Here is an 18022-nt window from a genome sequence, read left to right on the forward strand (position 1 = left end):
GATTCTGGTCAAGTTTCTATGTTATACAGCTCGACAGAAAGTTATGGCCGCAGCATAGAAACAGAAGGGGATACCATGGGAAGACTGCACACTGTCCATCTATGAGGATATGACTAAGGAGCGTTCATACCAGCAGAGAAGGTTTGCACCGGTAATGAAAGCTCTGTGGTACAAGGTGAAACACACGCTCGCACACCCAGCTATCCTCAGGTTCATGTGGAAGGGAAAGCGACTAAATTTTATTGACCCAAAGAAGGCAGCAGATTTTGTTGAGGAGACTTTTCAGACCACGGAGGGTGAATACTGAATGACAGAATTTATTTTGAAAGGTACGGCGGGGTTGGGGGGTCGGTGGAGCGTTGTCAGAGCCAGGACAGCTGAAGGTGAGAGGGGATCAGCTGTTTAAAGGATTCATGCAGACCAAAGTAAAAGAACTAAAGCCAGAGAGGCGCACTACACTGTTATGTTCATTTTAAAAGCAGTGTTTTTTGTGTTTTTATGCTCTTTTGAGAGATGTTATCACAGATATTTGTTTTTATTTTGTTCAAAGTTTTATAATGGCAGGAACATGGTATCGACATACGACATAAAAGATGCAGTAATGACAATAATGTGCAAGTATCGGTTTTACAACAATGAGTAGTAGATATGTTAACATAGTCTGGTGGAATATTAATGATTGTGGCACACCAGTCAAACGCAAGAAAACTCTTACTTACCTCAAATCAAAAAATACAGACATAGATTTTATACAAGAGACACATTTCAGAAATGAAGAGGAGGCTTTAAAAATGAAACGTGACAGGGTTGGTAACGTGTTCCATAGCTCAATATCCAGTAAGAGCTGTGGAGTTGTTATTCTTGTCAATAAGAAACTAAACTTTAAACTTTTACAACAATTAAAAGATAATGATGGTCGCATTATATGCATAGAGGCACTTATTAATGGAGCAAAAGCTGTATTATGTAACATTTATGCCCCAAATAGAGATGACTCTATTTTTTATCACTCTGTCAACAAAATACTGGATAAAATGGACGGTTAAATCATTCTGGGGGAGATTTCAATCAGACAACAGATGATTACTTGGATAGAAGTAAAATGAACATAGATCTAAATCCCAGAAACAGGAGGGCGATAAATTCTCTGAGAGAAGAAACAGGTTTAATGGATATCTGGAGATTGACAAATCCCAGGGAAAAGGGATACACATTTTACTCCCACTCCCATAAAAGTTATTCTCGAATTGATTATTTTCTGATTTCAAAGTCACTTGTTAACTTGGTTACAGATTGCATTATAGGTGTAATAGCATTAAGCATTTTACGAGACGAACATTTTGCTACAAAACTAAGGAGCAGTTGGCAAAACAATATGAAGAGGACAAATTTAGGAAAGTTTGTCAATTTAAATTTAAATAACATGAAATCTATAATAAAAAAACTGAATTTGCATTATTTAGGCTGAAAACTTATTTCTATGAAAATGGTGAAAAGACTGGAAAATTGCTGGCAAGGCAATTTATATGTCAGGATGCAAGTAGAATAATTCCATCTATAAGGAGAGATAATGAAATAGTTACCTCTTCCAAAGAGATACTAACTGTCTTTAAAAACTTTTATCAAGACTTGTATTCATTGACAAATACAACTAGCTCAGAGGAACTGAATACTTTTTTCCAAAATATAAAGTTACCACAAAGATAATTTAGACACTCCCATAACTGAGCCTGAGGTAAGAGCTGCTATTATGTGCATGAAAACCGGAAAGTCACATGGCTTTGATGGCTTCCCTACTGAATATTATCATGAATATATTGACTTACCCTATTCTAACAAGAGTTTTCCAAGAGGCATGGCAAAATGGATCCCTCCCAGACAGTTTTAACGATGCTATTATTTCACTTATACCCAAAAAGGATACAAATTTGATGGCAGAGCCAACTATAGACCGATAAGCTTAATAAATGTTGACTGTAAAATATTGTCCAAAATGTTAGCACTAAGGCTAGAGAAGGTTTTACCTCAGATTATTCATAAATACCAGGTGGTATTTATAATAAATATTTCATCAACAGATAACATGAGGCGACTTTTACAAATTTATGTCCTGTGTCAGCCATATCGCTAGACGCTCAAAAAGTATTTGACAGAGTGGAATGGGCTTTCCTATTTGCTGCACTGTCAAAATTTGGGTTTGGTTATAATTTTTGTAAATGGACAAAAGTATTATATTCACGCCCTAGGGCTGCAGTTTTCATTAATGGGATGATAGCTCAATTTTTTAACATATCTAGATCAACTCGCCAGGGATGTAGTTTAAGCCCATTCCTCTTCACAATTTTTCTTGAACCACTGGCCGCACTGATTAGAGAAGAGCCCAGAATTAAAGGAGTTATGGGAGGAGTTTCTGTACGCGGATGATATTTTGGTGCTGAGTCAAGAACCAACTCGCTCTATAATCAGTGCTGCTGGAAGTTATTGTAGCATATTCAAAAGTATCTGGATACAAGATTAACTGGCACAAGTCAGAAGCCATGCCCGTTTCCCAAACCTGCTCTCCTAACCTTCACACAACATTTAATTTTATATGGTTCCCAAAAGGCATGAAATATTTGGGAGTAGAACTGAACCCAGAAGTTGAAGATATTATTACTACTAACATGGAAAAACTATCAAACAAAATTAAAACTAACCATGAAAACTGGAGCAGGTTACGTTTGACTTTGTGGGGGAAAGTAAACATAATAAAGATGGTAATTGTCCCACAGATAAATTACTTAACTGGAATGATACCTATATGTATTCCAAAGCCATTAATCCAAAGATATAACGACATGATAAAACATTTTCTCTGGGAGGGAAAAAAGCCTAGAATTCATTTGGATAAACTCTGCCAACCTAAAAGAGCGGGAGGTCTATCACTTCCAAACTTAGAATATTACAGCATTTCATTTGAAATGGCTAAACTTGCTAAACATTGGGTAGAAATTAACCCTGAAATAGACTGGGTCCTGATTGAACAGGAGCTCACTTCTCTGTTTAAACCTGTTGAGGCCCTCGCACAAACATTAAGGAAGGCTCAAATAACAAGGGTAAACCCCATCTTGGCTTATTCCAAGACAGTGTGGAAAAAAAATCATATAACATGTAAACTCTCTGAAATAAAATTTGTAAGGATTTGAAGTAAACTCAGTGCCATTGTCAGATCGAAGACGTTGAATTTTACCATATGGCGCCGTATCGGCAAGAAACCTCTCTGTTGCTTGTAGTGTATCACTTTTACGCTTAAGACAATATACAAACACGGCACTGGAAAAATCATCAGTGAATGACAAAACATATTTGTATCCCTCTCTGGACTCTGGGTGAATTGGACCGGCCAAATCTGTGTGAACTAGCTCTAGAGGTATTTTGGCCCGCACATCAGGCTTTCGGTTTCGGCTTTGCGTAAACTTGCCTTGGATGCACACTTCACAAGTTTGATGTTTGTTTACTGGACCTTTAATTTTCATGCCATCAACAACCCCTTCTAACCTCTGCACATCATCAAAATTACAGTGCCCTAATATCTCATGCCATTGCTTTAAATCATAACAGCCATTCAATCTGTCATCACATCCATTAGGTACTGTATGCAAGTAATATAGTCTATCATGTACGTGAATGGGAAATTTTGTACCGTCATTGTGCACCAGAATGTCCTCGCCTTTCTTGAAAGTCACGCATGCCCCGCTGGAAGCCGCTGCTTGCACCGAGAATACATCCTGTGGGTAAGAGGGAATGTAAAGTGCCCGTCTCAGCGTTGTTTTGAGGTGACGTCCGCGACTGTCCACCAAGCAGATCTCAGCATCACCTCTGCGCTCTGCTACTCCCCTGCACCTTGTGCCGTCAGCCAGCTCCATGCAAAGAGTCCCGGCCTGGAACTCGTCATCGAACCTCTTGAACCTGGAGATGTCGGTGACAATATGCAAGGTTGCCCCGCAGTCAACCATCAGGCCCCTCGCGTCGACACCCTGGCTGCTTGGCTGGAATCCTGCCGCCCCATCGGTCACCAGGAATACGTATTCGTCGGTCCCTTCATTGGTGCCGGTGGCTCTCCATGTTGTGTCCTGGCGTCGTCTCCTCTTGCAGTTTACATCGCGATGAGTGTTGCTCTTGCATTGGCTGCACCACAGTTTGCGCTGACAAGCGCGAGCAATGTGTCCCTTCTGTCCGCACCTGTAGCACACCACGTCCGCTGCAGCCCGTTCAGCTCCCCGTTCAGTTGAGCCTGCACTTGCGGGTCTCGTAGGCCTCTGTCTTGTACGCACAGCCATCTGCTGCTGGAGCACGCATCTTTTCAATGTTCTCGTAGCTTCGAAGCTTTGTTTTGAATTCTGCAAACGTTATCCGGTCATCCGATTGCGTAATATGGATGGCAAACTGTTTGAAAGTTTCAGGAAGCCCCTTTAGAACCATAGCCACCAACAGCCCGTCATTCAAAGTCTCTCCAGAACTCCGTAATGCTGTGATAGCAGTTTCTGCACGGATAACATATTCAGTCACATTCTCGCTGCTTGATTTTTGAAGCGAGGTCAGCTCAGTATAAAGACTTATTATTCTCGGCTCTCCTTTACCTGCATAATAGTCTCTCAAAATCTTTAGCGCTGCGCGCCCATCGTCAGCTGCTTCTCGCATTACAAGCGACAAACTTTTATCGTCCAAGAACTGGATCAATTCTGCATAGGCCTCAGCATTTGAGGCCGCTTCTTCTGGTGTCTCCACACCCTCGGGCTCCGTGGTAATAATCTTTTTCAGGCCTTGCAGCCGGAGGTGTCCCAAAAACTTCACCTCCCAAAGTTCATAATTCTTTTCATCCCCGTCAAATAAAAGCCTCGACCAGCGACCGCCAGGTTCTGTTCTTCTAGGCGCACTCATGACGTTACTTCAGTACGTTACAAAACAAACAAACAAACAAAAAACTCTTGACTTCTTGACTTTACTTAGCTGGGCCCATAACCTGTTCACAGAGTAGACGCAACGACGTGACTGATTGCAAAAACACAGCAGTAGCAGCTGTGCTCACTCAAGGTGATTTTATTAAACAACCAATCAAAAGTAAATGTACACACCCACATTACTTGTCGCGTGCCAGTTCAATCAGATCAATCAATAAAGAAAACAAACAGGAAACAAAATCATAATATACAATGAGAGCACACTGTTAACACCAAGAAGCATCAAATATGTAGCAGCTAAACAGAATAAATGTTAGACCAAACTCTGAAGCTGTAAACACTTCTCTTTATCTCCATTATATTCAATGAGCGATTCTTTAATATAAAGGTCATGAAGCATCTTTGAAATATAAATATATTTATAAAAAACAGAATAAAGACACATACCTGTTACTCTCCGTTCTCTCCCTCGTCTATAAAGCTGTATAATTATATAAGGTAGTATAAAGTCTGTAAGATTAAATCAATAGAACTTTGACCTCAGTAAGGTGTGGTCTCTTTGCTGATGTATTCTAATCAACCAATACCTGTAGAATATCTGATGTTGATTAAAGGACACTGATAAAACGACCTTCTTTTATAGCTGCCTGTCTCTAACTGACCTCTCTGTCTCCACTCGTCAGTATCTAAGGTCGTGTTTTATGACCTCCAGGCGGTTAATGAGTATCTCAAATGAATTTAACCGTTCAGTGACATTCACAACATGATTCAGTTAATTCATTATTATAATCTGATTTTAGTAATAAAATAAATTCAATGTTTTCCACACTTTGTGATTTAAAGGTTTAAACTACAGTGGTGTATCTGGGATAAAGTTCCCTGGAGTTTATTTTCATAAAGTGAATAAATATAAAAGAAATAAAAACTAGATTTAAATTTTCTTTTTAATTCTGATTCAGACATTTTTAATACAGATATCATTTTCAAGGATCAACAAGTGTTTATCTGGTTACAGAAGTCTTTTTTCTCATTCTCTTTAATACAGAGACAAGAAATTACAATACTAAAAGTTAACATGAAGGTAAAACTGTCACACTCTGTCACTTACAGTAAGACTTAATGAACAAAATATGTAAATGTCATATTACATAATGATGTAATTGAGCATTTTTAATGATCTTACAAAAATATATGTACTTCATTATTAGTCAAAAATAATCTTTATTACAGACTGGATACACATTAGTCTAATAACCCTTTTCACACACACGGAAATCTCCTGAAAAACTCTGGAGATTTTTCTACCCGGAGGTTCTTTAGGCTATGTGTGAACGCAAACAGACACATTTTTCATGCAGACTTTACCCGGAGTTTATCGGGTGAAAACAATTGATGAGGAAGGCAACAGTACTGAGTTTTACAATACGAACAACATGAGCTCATGAAAAAAAACCTGCATTCTGTATTGCAATAAACAAATAAAAATAAAAAAAGACACCAAAAAGAGCAATCACCAACAGAGTGTTTTCATGTCCTAATACATCTGCCAGTACTAAGAGCATTTCAATTCTTAACCATAAACAGTTAATCCAAATCAGAAATATTGTACCTCGGGTTTATCATGTGTCTGATTATTGCATGTCTTTAGTGCATATAAATAAAAAGAGATCATAATAACCGTAATCATCAGTTGATTGTTGCCTCATAAAGCAAAAAAACAAATATTAAAGGATGGTATATGACTCATCAAGTTTGTTGGGTTTTAAAGTGGTGCAAAACTTTAGACAGAATCACAACACTTTGACTTTCTCTTTGTCTTTAAACTAAAAACATTTCTTACAGCTGTTATTTCGTACAGCTGTTATGAACCAGATGAAAAGATTCAGTGCACAGACATGATACACTGACTGTGTTTCCCAACCCTAACCCTGACCCTGACTACTCTCTGTGAAGGTGAACGATGTCATCTTCACTTTCTCCTTGTCCCAGTTGTAAGTCAATCAGCATCATTTCATTTTCTTTGATCTTAAGGGTTTCTATCATTTTATTAATCACTCTCTCTAATTTCAGTAGAAGTCCCTCTGTGTTTAGTTTCTGTTCATCCAGCTCTTCATTTCTTTTCTCCAGTTTACCCAGAGCATCTAACAGGCTCTCTTTCTCTCTCACGTATCCTTCTGCTCTGTCAGTAGCATTTTCCCTCCTACTGTCCGATATTTTTTTCTCCATTTCTTTCACCTTCTCCTTGTTTTTCTCCCTCTCCTTCTTTATTGTCTCTAACTGTGATTTGATTTCTAACTTTTGTTTCTCCAGTCCGCTCTTCACTTCCTTCAATGAAGACAAAACTGGCGTCCAGACATCCAGCTCCGCTTGCTTCTTCTCGGAATCTTTCTTGAGCAGAGCCTCTTTTTCAACCCTTCTCTTCGTTTTCTCTGAGACAAGACATGACACTAAACAAACACAGATAAAAACACACATGGTCATGGTGGAAAAACAGTATAAAAAGCACATTTGGTGGAAAGAAAAAGAAAACATATTTATGACTTACCGATTTCAGACTGATTGTTCCTATAGATATAATAGAAACCTCCAAACAACATGACGCCACAAACCAAGCCAGCAGACAAACTGATTACGATGCAGATCACACTTGTTAAACATTCCTGATCTGAAATAATAAAGACAAAAACCAATCTTTACAAATCGTTCAGAAAGAAGATAAAAACATGATACTAAAAATATTGTGAAGAGAGATTACAAATACTGTAATCTTTATTGTATTTATATTCTACGACAGAGGATTAGGGCCATGTTAAAAAAAAATATATATTTAAATTTCGAGATTAAAGTCCTAAATTTACGAGATTAAACTCGTAAATTTACGAGAATAAAGTCGTAAATTAACGAGTTCAAGACCAGTCTGCGCAAAATTATGAAAGTAGAACTCTTTTTACGTAAATTTACGAGTTTAATCTCAAAATTTAATTAAATTTTTTTTTTAACGTGGCCCTAATCCTCCATCGTAATATTCTAATAATCATCCAACTTTTTATTTAAGTTAATGGTCAAACTTTTTCTCACAATGTATTAAAGTGTTTTATAGCAAACCCTGTGACTCCATACCTGGGCATGATGCTTTGTGTTCTGTAACTTCCTCCCTTAGCTCCTCTTCACCGTTGATAGAAAGAAGCGGGGACAAATACGAATATTTTGAAACACTTAAAAAAAGATAAGTTGTGGGTAACATCAATGTGATGAATTTGAAATTAGTATCATATACTTTGTAGTTCCATTTATTCATTTCTTAACTCAGACTTCATTGCTCATGTCTTTTGGCACATCCCTGTTTCTGGCTCAGCATGATGCTTTTTGTGTTAAGGGCTGTTTAAAAGTCATTCAGAGGAGGTTGATGCAGAAATCTTGAACTTCCAGTATTGTGTTTCTTTTAACAAATTTCCAAAATCAATTTATATTATTTCTCACAGTATGTTGGTTGCAATAACACCACAAAACAATTCATTCAAAGTGAGTGAATAAACAGTATTTGCAGATTTCTTAGAAATAAGTGAGAAACAACACAACCACTAACGGAAACGTGCAGCTAGTTTCAATATGCACAATCATTGTGTTACAAAGCAAGAGACTATAAAACTAAAAGACACCCAATGCAAGCTTCTCACTATTATATGGGAGTTTCATGTCTAATGGATACAAACATGTGAAGGTACAGCTCTATTGGAGGCCCTTGAATCTGAGTTATGTCGGAATGTTTTTACCACATATACATAACTTACCAACAACAAGCTCAACAGTAGACTGTTTCTTCTGTGAGGGAAAGTAGCATCTATAGACTCCATTATCAGAGAGTCTCACTGCAGACAGTTTCAGGGAAAGGTCTCCATGTCTCAGTTTGTCCACAGACACTGATGTTCTTCCTTTGTATGATGGATTCTGGTTGTCCAAAAGGTTTTGACCTTCATGCCTCACATGGACAAATCTTGGTTCTAGATCAGGTCTTCCCCACTCCACAACCTTGGAAACAGCATCTACTGCAGGTTCAAGTTGGCATGGCAGGATAACGTCTTCACCAACTAATGCTGTTATTGTCTGAGATGGTCCAACCCCCTGAGATTCTCCTGAAGAGACAAAAGGTTTTCAGTTTTGATATCTGACCTGTATTTTTCCCTTTACACTCACATAAAGTTTGAGCAATGCTTACCTCTATAGGATTCAGTCAACAAAAGGAGCATCACAATGTTCTGTAAAACCAAAACACTGAAGGTACAGCGCTTTGGTTTAAAGAAGAATCCATCCATTCTGCAGAACATCCTAAAAACATGTTTAGAAATGAGACAAACGCTCTCAGCTGAGAACACAGACATACAGCATATTTATCTCACATCACATTTAGGCCAGAATATATTACCACATGAACATGGAGTTACATTAAAGGTCCCATATTATGCTTTTTCTGGTTTTATATGCCCTTTAGTGTGTTTTCCAAGTGTCCTGTGCATGTTTAGGCACATCTATTTGCAAAAATTCAAAGTCCGCAGAAACGCGGCTTCTCCTACCTCCTCCTGTTAGCTGTAGGATTAGCCGCATGTAACGCTCGGTTCTAGCCCCCCTCGATAAAACTTTGTCAGTCCGACGTCATTGTCAGTGTGAGATCACTGATCTAAGCCCATTGGCTCGTTGTGGCAAGCCCAGCAGCTCATGTTGAAATTTCCGAGATGCGTGCTGAGCAACTGACCAATAACGACAGAGCGGATCGGCAGACCAATCAGAGCAGACTTGGCCCACGTGGGGTCTAACAGTGTGGGCTCAGCAGAGCGTAGCTGATGGACTCGGAGTGTAGAGGGAGCAAGGAGGAGCAGTACATGAAAACAGACACTTTTTTCGGACTTTAGCTATTGTGAACGTACAAAAGTAGGTACATAGATTAAATATATGAACCCCAAAAAGGGTATAATATGGGCTCTTTAATATAGATGTTTTCTTACTAATAATGAAAGTAGCACTCTGTTGTTTAAATTGTAATCTGATACATTAAGATGACCCCTCAGTCAACCCGTACTGAACAAAGAACAGTTCATCAACACATTTCCTCATTGTACTGTGACTGACCTCTGCTGAACATCATTCAAGAAAGTATGATTCATCACTCTGATGGTGGCCATTAACATTTATCTGTGTCAGAAGCACATTGTCTGGACACATTTCATAGTTTCCTCACATTTTTTTTTTCCTTTTTGTCTTTTCTCTCTAATAAAAGCACATCATGTCTGTGCAGGGCAAAACTGGCAGAGAGAAGAAGGAAATATGCCTCAAAAGGTTTTATTGAGTCACAACATTTTGACCAGAGGTTTTCTTTTCAGAGGTGATCATTTACAGAAAGTCATCCCTGCTTCTATAGTCTGACCTTTAGGAGTAGGAAACTCAAAGTCCTTCTGCCTAAAGACATGTGATGTCATTTTGCAATATTTAGCTGAAGATATTGTGTTTTTAAATTAAGAGTCATTAAATAACTGAAGATTGAAAGCACAGTTAGTGATTTCAAAGGTTGTAATAAATTCATGATTTTACCAAAGTAAAGGTATATCGCCCCTGTGACTTATTAGCCTATCTTTATTTATGACACAACAATTGTCAGAATGCTTCTCAAGGATGAAGTTTTTTTTTAAAGTTACAAGATTGATCTACTTTTACTATTTCATATAAAGCAAGGTAATTTAATAATTTCCTGTAATTTATATATTTATTTTAAATCCTGATGGAAATGTAAAGGAGAATTTACCAAAGAGCTGCTTCTGGAGTTATAAAATAAATTAAATTATATATCAAGTAAAGATCTAATGTAATGTAATAACATCTTTCTCTAAAATGAAGTGCAGCCGTATAAAGAAGCACAGCTGAGTAATCAGTCTGAGTCTCTAAAAAGTAATTACGTTTAAAAAATTGTCTTTAGCTTTATCAAAACTTTAAATTATAGCTTAGAGTATGAATATAACTCTAATTGATATAGCACCCATTCTTGAGAATTGGGAAAAACCATGTCCCAGGTAAACAACTTTAAAAATATCACTTAGAAACACACTTATTCCTGTTTTTTCAAATGAAAATCTATTTTTAAAAGATTTTTATACATGAAACTTATTTGAAATACCAAATTTTGGTAATGATTTATGTTTTTTTGTCTAAACCCTTCCTATGCCACAAAACACCCTTGTCCCAGACACGATTTAAACTACAATACCTACTGATACAACAGGTGTAGAAAATTATTATCATAGTCATCTACATTTCAATATATATATTTTTTAATGAACATTTTGACCCGTTAAAATGTGTATGGGTTATATATACATATATATATATATATTGTTGCTATCCCTTAAAAGTATTTATAAATATGAAACTGACTTAAAAGTGAATTTCTCTCTTACATTCATCTTAATACTAAAATTGTTTCATTAGAGACGAACACATCCTGGCTCGTGTTTTAGTTTTCGTTCTTCTTTCATCTGAGTAACTTAACAAAACAACTCAATCAATAGATGATTACAGAACATAGAAACTTTAAAAACTATTTTTGAAACTATAAGAATATTGAATTTCTTTAAATGCAAACATACCTGAGTATAATGCGTCGACGAATCCTCTCACCTCAGCTCACCTCAGCAAAATTAACTTCCTGATCAAAGTCCTGCTGTAAACCTGAGATCACGTTGCCACATCTGTTTGTTTTTCTGGGAATCTGATAACCAACCCTGTTTTACACAAGAAGAAATGTTTTACAACAGACATCATAAATATAAAGATGTAATGCACGCATGTCTTGTAAAGACAAATCAATTCTTCTTATAACCTGTGTCTTCTGCCAAAAAGCTGCTGTAATATATTTCTGCTATGTAATCCAGTTTGAATTTACTCTAGCTGACTATTTAAAACATGTTACTCTACATGACTATCTAAAACATGTTACCCTACATGACTATCTAAAACATGTTACCCTACATGACTATCTAAAACATGTTACCCTACATGACTATCTAAAACATGTTACCCTACATGACTATCTAAAACATGTTACTCTACATGACTATCTAAAACATGTTACCCTACATGACTATCTAAAACATGTTACCCTACCTGACTATCTAAAACATGTTACTCTACCTGACTATCTAAAACATGTTACCCTACATGACTATCTAAAACATGTTACCCTACCTGACTATCTAAAACATGTTACTCTACCTGACTATCTAAAACATGTTACTCTACCTGACTATCTAAAACATGTTACTCTACATGACTATCTAAAACATGTTACTCTACATGACTATCTAAAACATGTTACTCTACCTGACTATCTAAAACATGTTACTCTACATGACTATCTAAAACATGTTACTCTACCTGACTATCTAAAACATGTTACTCTACCTGACTATCTAAAACATGTTACTCTACATGACTATCTAAAACATGTTACTCTACATGACTATCTAAAACATGTTACTCTAAAAGACATGTTTGCTTTGCTTTCAGACTCAGTTCCCTCTTTGCCACAACAGTCCGGCACAACGTCTACATTATTGCTGACGCAGAGACAATCCGTCTGTCAATCTCACGCTCCATCCTGTCAATCTCACGCTCCATCGTGAACAAGACCCATAGACACTTGAACTCCTTCACTTGGGGCAAGGACTCTCTCCCCACCCGGAGAGAGCAACCCACTGTTTTATGGCAGAGAACCATGGCCTCGGACTTGGAGCTCCATCTCAGTGCGAATCTCATTCACATCTGGCGCCTTGCCACTGAGGAGCTTTCTGACTGCCTCAATGACCTCTGCCAGGGTTATTGGTAAGTCTTCACTTCCTCAAAGTATTTCTTCCATCGCCCAACTATGTCCCCAGTTTGGGTCAGCAGTTCTCCACTCCTGCTGATTACAGCCTGGGCAAGCCCTGCTTTCCTTTCCTGAGCCTTTGGACAGTTTGCCAGAACCTCCTTGAGGCCAATCAAAAGCCATTCTCCAAAGCCTCCCCGAAGTCCTCCCACAACCTGGATTTTGCTTCCTCAACCATTGAAGCCACAGCCCTCCAAGCCACCCGATACCTGTCAGCTGCTTTCAGAGACCCCTGGGCTAACCAAGCCCGAATGGCCTCCTTTTTCAGCCTCACGGCTCCCCTCACCCCCGTGTCCACCAGTGGGCTCTTAGGTTGCCGCCACGAAAGGCACCAAAGGTTTTCTCGGCTGCAACTCCTATCCGCCACATCCACCATGGAGGCTTTGAACATGGACCACTCGAACTCCATATCCCCATCCTCCCCCAGGATTAAAGAGAACTAAAGAGAACTTAAAGAGAATTAAAGAGGTGGGAATTGAAAACCCCACGGACAGGGGTTTTCAATTCCAATTCCCTGAGGCCAAAACATACGGCCGCAGACCTGCCGAAACTACTACAAAGTCGATCATCGATCTTTGGCCTAGTGTGTTCTGGTACCAAGTACACCTATGAACATTCCTATGCTTGAACGTGGTGTTTGTAATGGCCAATCCATGAGTAGAGTCCAGTAGACCAGTCCCCCAGTAGAACTACAGAGTCCCCAGGCGGAACACCTTCCAGGACTCCACCAAGAGACTCCAAGAAGGCTGTGTACTCCAAACTGCTGTTGGGTGCATATACACATACAACAGTCATAGACTTCCTCTCTGCAACCTGAAGTACCTGAAACTCCAACACATCTGCGCTCAGCCGGGGGCTTGTGAGTATCCCCACACACACTCGGCACCTCTCACCCTGAGCATCCAGAAAAGGAAAGAGTCCAGCCCCTCTCAAGGAGTTTGGTTCCAGAACCGACGCTGTGTGTTGAGTTGAGCCCAATTACCGTATTGGTCCGAATATAAGACAGCCTTTTTCCCCATCGAAATAGGTCCGAAAAAGTCGGGTCGTCTTATATTCGGGGTCTAGTATTCAGAGCGCAGCTCTAATTGTTCGCCTGTCCCTTTAAATGTCAATACACAGGAGTGATGACAGTGAGAGCGAACACAGCGGGGCGGAGGACGTGTGTGAGGAATAGGAGACATCAGTGGAGAAGTTTGGCGAGCTTTAGTTTAGTTAAAGATGTGGCCTGTATTTTCTCTGTTATTTAAAAATGTTGATAATATTGCTTGATTTTAATTTTGAATCATACTGTACATATTTTGACCTTGTGAAAAACTTTGTTTTGAAAAGTGCCGTAGCATATAACGATAAAGAGGCCTACGTTTATTATTGTTATCATTATTACAACAACAGGTGTTTAATTCAATGTGTTTTTAATATTGGGGAGCGATGAGAGCGAACACAGCGGGGCAGAGTGTGTGTGTGATGAATAGAGAGGAGACATCGGAGGAGAAGTTTGGCGAGTTTTAGTTTAGCGGTAGTTTAGTTAAAAATGTTGCCTGTATTTCTTCTGTTATTTCAAAATGTTAAAAACATGTTGATAATATTGCTTGATTGTTAATCGATTTTAATTTTGAATCATACTGTACATAGTTCGCCCTTGTGAAACACTTTGTTTTGAAAAGTGCCGTAGGCCTGTACCGATAAATACGGTATGTTAATTATTATTATAATTATTAATACAACAGGTGTTTAATTCAATGTGTTTTTAATATTGTTATTTTCAAATAAAATGAAGTTCTTTAAAAAAAGTTCTTTATAAACACAAGATCTGGTCTGCAAATCTTTTTTTCTAAATGTGAGTGTTGAAAAACGGGGGTCGTCTTATAATCAGGGTCGTCTTATATTCGGACCAATACGGTATATCTAGCTGGTAGTGCTCCACCTCCCGCACCAGCTCCGGCTCCTTGCCCACCAGAGAGTTGATGTTCCACGTCCTAAGAGTTAGTCTGCACTGCAGGGAATCAGCATGCCCAGACATCCGCTTACGCCTGCCACCAGACTTGGCATGCACCCATTCACAATACCTCTCCCTGCGGGTGGTGGGCCTACAGGGCGTGTTACACTACCTGACTATCTAAAACATGTTACACTACCTGACTCCCAAAATAAATTGATTAATGTAATTTAAAAAGAACTCCATCAGTCTAATTGAATAATTAATCAGTTGTATAGAACATTGTTCTTACTTTTCTTCTTTTTTTTTTCTTCTTTATTTTAGTTTTTTGACAGCAGACAATATTACATAGCTCACAGGAAACAGTTGAAATTCCTCTACAATCCTCAATTTAGTGTTTAAGCTTTAATGTTTAAGAGTCGTCGTCTCTCAACCGGAACTTGGGTTCAATCCCCAGCTCCTGAATCAACATGTCCGATGTGTCCTTGGGCAAGACACTTAACCCCGAATTGCTCCGACTGCTTCATCGGTGGCGTATGAATGTGTATGAATGGATTGGTTACTTCTGATGGGCTCTTTAGATACCAGCCATTACCATCAGCGTGTGAATGTGTGGGTGTGTCATGTGGTGTAAAAGAGATTTGATTAGTCAGAAGACTTGAAAAGTGATATACAAGCTCAAGTCCATTTATCATTTGCAAAGTGGGACAGAGAAACGCTGCACACAGGATAGATTAAAAAGACATCAGCTCTGCAGTCGGTCCGTAGAGACTTTACATATATAACCATTTTCCTGTAGACGCAAGCTAAAAGTGATCCTTTCAAAAACATAGGTACAATCTCAGTCCACTCGTGTATCTTGGGGGGTTTGTTTGCAAGCAGAGATCAATATACCAAACGGGTATCTATCAGAACCTCTCGTCTGAAAGTCTTCATGACCTAGAAATAATGTGGTAAGGGCCTTTAGATTTTTCAATAGAAGACAAAATAAAATTAAGTCTGCCTCCTGAATCTGTTTATAGAACAAAGAAGGAAAGTAAAAAAAGTTCAATTAAAATCAAACTCTGCTTTTTGTTATCTACAATAAAACTGGACTGGTTCATTTATCATCTGAGAGTGATGAAAACTAAATCAACTGCAACAACAGCATGTGGTTCTATCTTTCTTTCACTTTCACCATCAGTCAGAAATGTCATATAAGTCAACGATTAACCTGATACCCGACGCCAGCTGTGAGGTTAATGATTACCACAAAAAGATCTTATCAAACTGCCACTTCTACAAATTCAACCGTCCCCTTTGGTCCACATCATCTCAGTAAGACAGAAAGATATTTATTTAAATATTCAAACTGACGTAAAAGCAGAAACTCCTAAACTATAGTCCAACTGTAGTTACAGAGTAATTAATCTTTACATTTTGGTTGATGACGATATAAATACTTCAATAATTTCATCTTTAATAACTTTCCTTTTATAAGGTTCGGGTTAGGTTGTGATCATTTAAAAGTCCAAACAGAAGGCCTTTATTGAAGGTGAAGTCAAATGTTATGATTACAATCATTAACTGTATTATTTGACATGCCTGTCACTGAAACACGCTCCATACAATCTGTGTTAACAAGCTGGATCGACAGACGAGACTGATTTCTTTCTTCAAGTGTTCTGCAGAAAAGTTTTAGAACTTCAAGTGTAAAACCAAAAGTAGTTTTTTTCTTAAGGCAGGCTGCTAAAGCATGAGATTGTACAGCTGTACTTCCACACCACATAACATAGTATTTCTACTTTCCTGAGGGCACTCTGACTCGTGGGCTCCCCCTGCTGTCTCTGCAGCAGCTGGTGATGAAGATTCTTGTCATTCTCTAAAGAAATCTGTCTGTCTTTCATTGTGGTGAGGAGACCTGATATTTGGATCTCTGTGTTCAGCACCGGTTTCTCCAGTTCTTCCTTCTTCTCCTCCAGTTTACAGCTTTCGTCTGGGTCTCAGGTGTTTTTCTGTCGGTCTTCTTTTCTCTTTCACTCTCTCTTAACTTAACTTCTCCACTGACTGCAGGTCGTCCTCGTTGTCGTCCCTCTGTTGCTCCACATCAGCCAGCTGCATTTTGAACATGGTTCGTCAGAATCCCTCTCAGAGTTACAGACGTGCTGATTCTGTGTGTCACAGTCTGAAGCTTTTTATTTGTCTTCTGGGATTCTTCTTCAAGTTTGGCCTTCATGTCTTGCAGGTTGTTATTTTGTCTTATGTTGGAGGACAAATTCTGTAACACTGAAGAATAAAAGCCCATTATTTCCTCACCACAAAGAGTAAAACTTCATTATTTATTATTATATGATTGACAGAGGTGCCAAACCCCATGTCAGTTTTCTTTACTTTATTTTGGTCATCTTCTAACTTATGGAAACTCTTTTCTAGTGTTAAAATCTAAATATCAACAATAAGATACAAAAAAGGACTGAGAATGTGCAGCTCTGAAACTTCACTTGTCCATGCACATGTTCTGTCAGCTCCCTTTAAGTGTAAACAGAAAGTAACATACATAAATATATATGGATTTTATATAAACCTCTCTAACACATGATCAAACTTCACTTTTACATTAGATAACTTTTTTAAAAATCCTTTGTCTATGTGTGAAACTTGTTCATATCTGAACCAGATTTTCTCAGCATACTGAAACACATCTTTGTTTGACGTTTGTTCTGCTCTTTGTGTTTTATAGAGAAATGCACATAAATCCCATGTACATGTACATATACTGCCGTTTTTTTGGGTCATGTAGTTTGATATTCTCAAGGCCAGGACATTAAAGATATCTGTCCAGATTGTTTATATTACACTGAGCTTTATACTTTGCACTTGGAGCAAACGGGGTTGGTGAATTACACACACTTTTCTGTGCTTTTTGTAAGGATCAAATGTGGACAGTTATACTGTAGATGTTTTTTCTTGGTGTGCAGCCAAAATAAAAGAGTGAAAAGTTTGAATGAAAAAAAGGAGACTGACTCTGACAGCAGGGGGCAGAGTAGAGCTACTTCTGTTAATGCAGCACAGCTTCAGGTGTCTTGACTTTAGCCTCAGCCAAGACAGCTAATACTACACTTCCCATCATGCAACTCATGTCTGTCTTTTGCTGTACTTCCCCTGCACATAATCAAGTCCTTATAACTACATGTAACCAGTTATTAATCAAGCCTCTGACTAAGACCTGGGGCTTCATGTATAAACGCAGCTATACAG

The 18022-nt window shown here is 38.4% G+C and overlaps 1 protein-coding gene and 2 long non-coding RNA genes across 3 annotated transcripts; 1 reads left to right on the top strand and 2 right to left on the bottom strand.

Annotated features, from left to right (window-relative positions):
- Window positions 1-6565: 6565 nt before the first annotated feature.
- On the bottom strand, window positions 6566-8127 carry LOC132984508 (protein PRRC2C-like). The gene is made up of 3 exons (XM_061051396.1): window positions 8061-8127; window positions 7486-7605; window positions 6566-7387 (listed from the first exon to the last, which is right to left on the bottom strand). The coding sequence occupies exons 2-3, from the start codon at window positions 7535-7537 to the stop codon at window positions 6879-6881; spliced, it is 561 nt and encodes a 186-aa protein (XP_060907379.1). The 5' UTR covers window positions 7538-7605; window positions 8061-8127; the 3' UTR covers window positions 6566-6878.
- A 234-nt stretch (window positions 8128-8361) lies between these two features.
- Window positions 8362-11700, bottom strand: LOC132984516 (uncharacterized). The gene is made up of 3 exons (XR_009674930.1): window positions 11573-11700; window positions 9157-9266; window positions 8362-9073 (listed from the first exon to the last, which is right to left on the bottom strand). It is a non-coding gene; the product is annotated as an uncharacterized LOC132984516 (long non-coding RNA).
- Window positions 11701-13969: 2269 nt separating this feature from the next.
- LOC132984538 (uncharacterized) lies at window positions 13970-14656 on the top strand. The gene is made up of 2 exons (XR_009674955.1): window positions 13970-14032; window positions 14338-14656. It is a non-coding gene; the product is annotated as an uncharacterized LOC132984538 (long non-coding RNA).
- Window positions 14657-18022: the final 3366 nt, after the last annotated feature.

The sequence above is a fragment of the Labrus mixtus genome, chromosome 12, assembly GCF_963584025.1.
Source record: "Labrus mixtus chromosome 12, fLabMix1.1, whole genome shotgun sequence".
NCBI classification, from domain to species: domain Eukaryota; kingdom Metazoa; phylum Chordata; class Actinopteri; order Labriformes; family Labridae; genus Labrus; species Labrus mixtus.

Coding starts and splice junctions, on each gene's coding strand:
- LOC132984508 (XM_061051396.1), bottom strand. CDS start 7,537: ATGTTGTTTGGAGGTTTCTATTATATCTATAGGAACAATCAGTCTGAA. Junction 7,388..7,485: donor GAACAATCAGTCTGAAATCG/GTAAGTCATAAA, acceptor GTGTTTGTTTAG/TGTCATGTCTTGTCTCAGAG.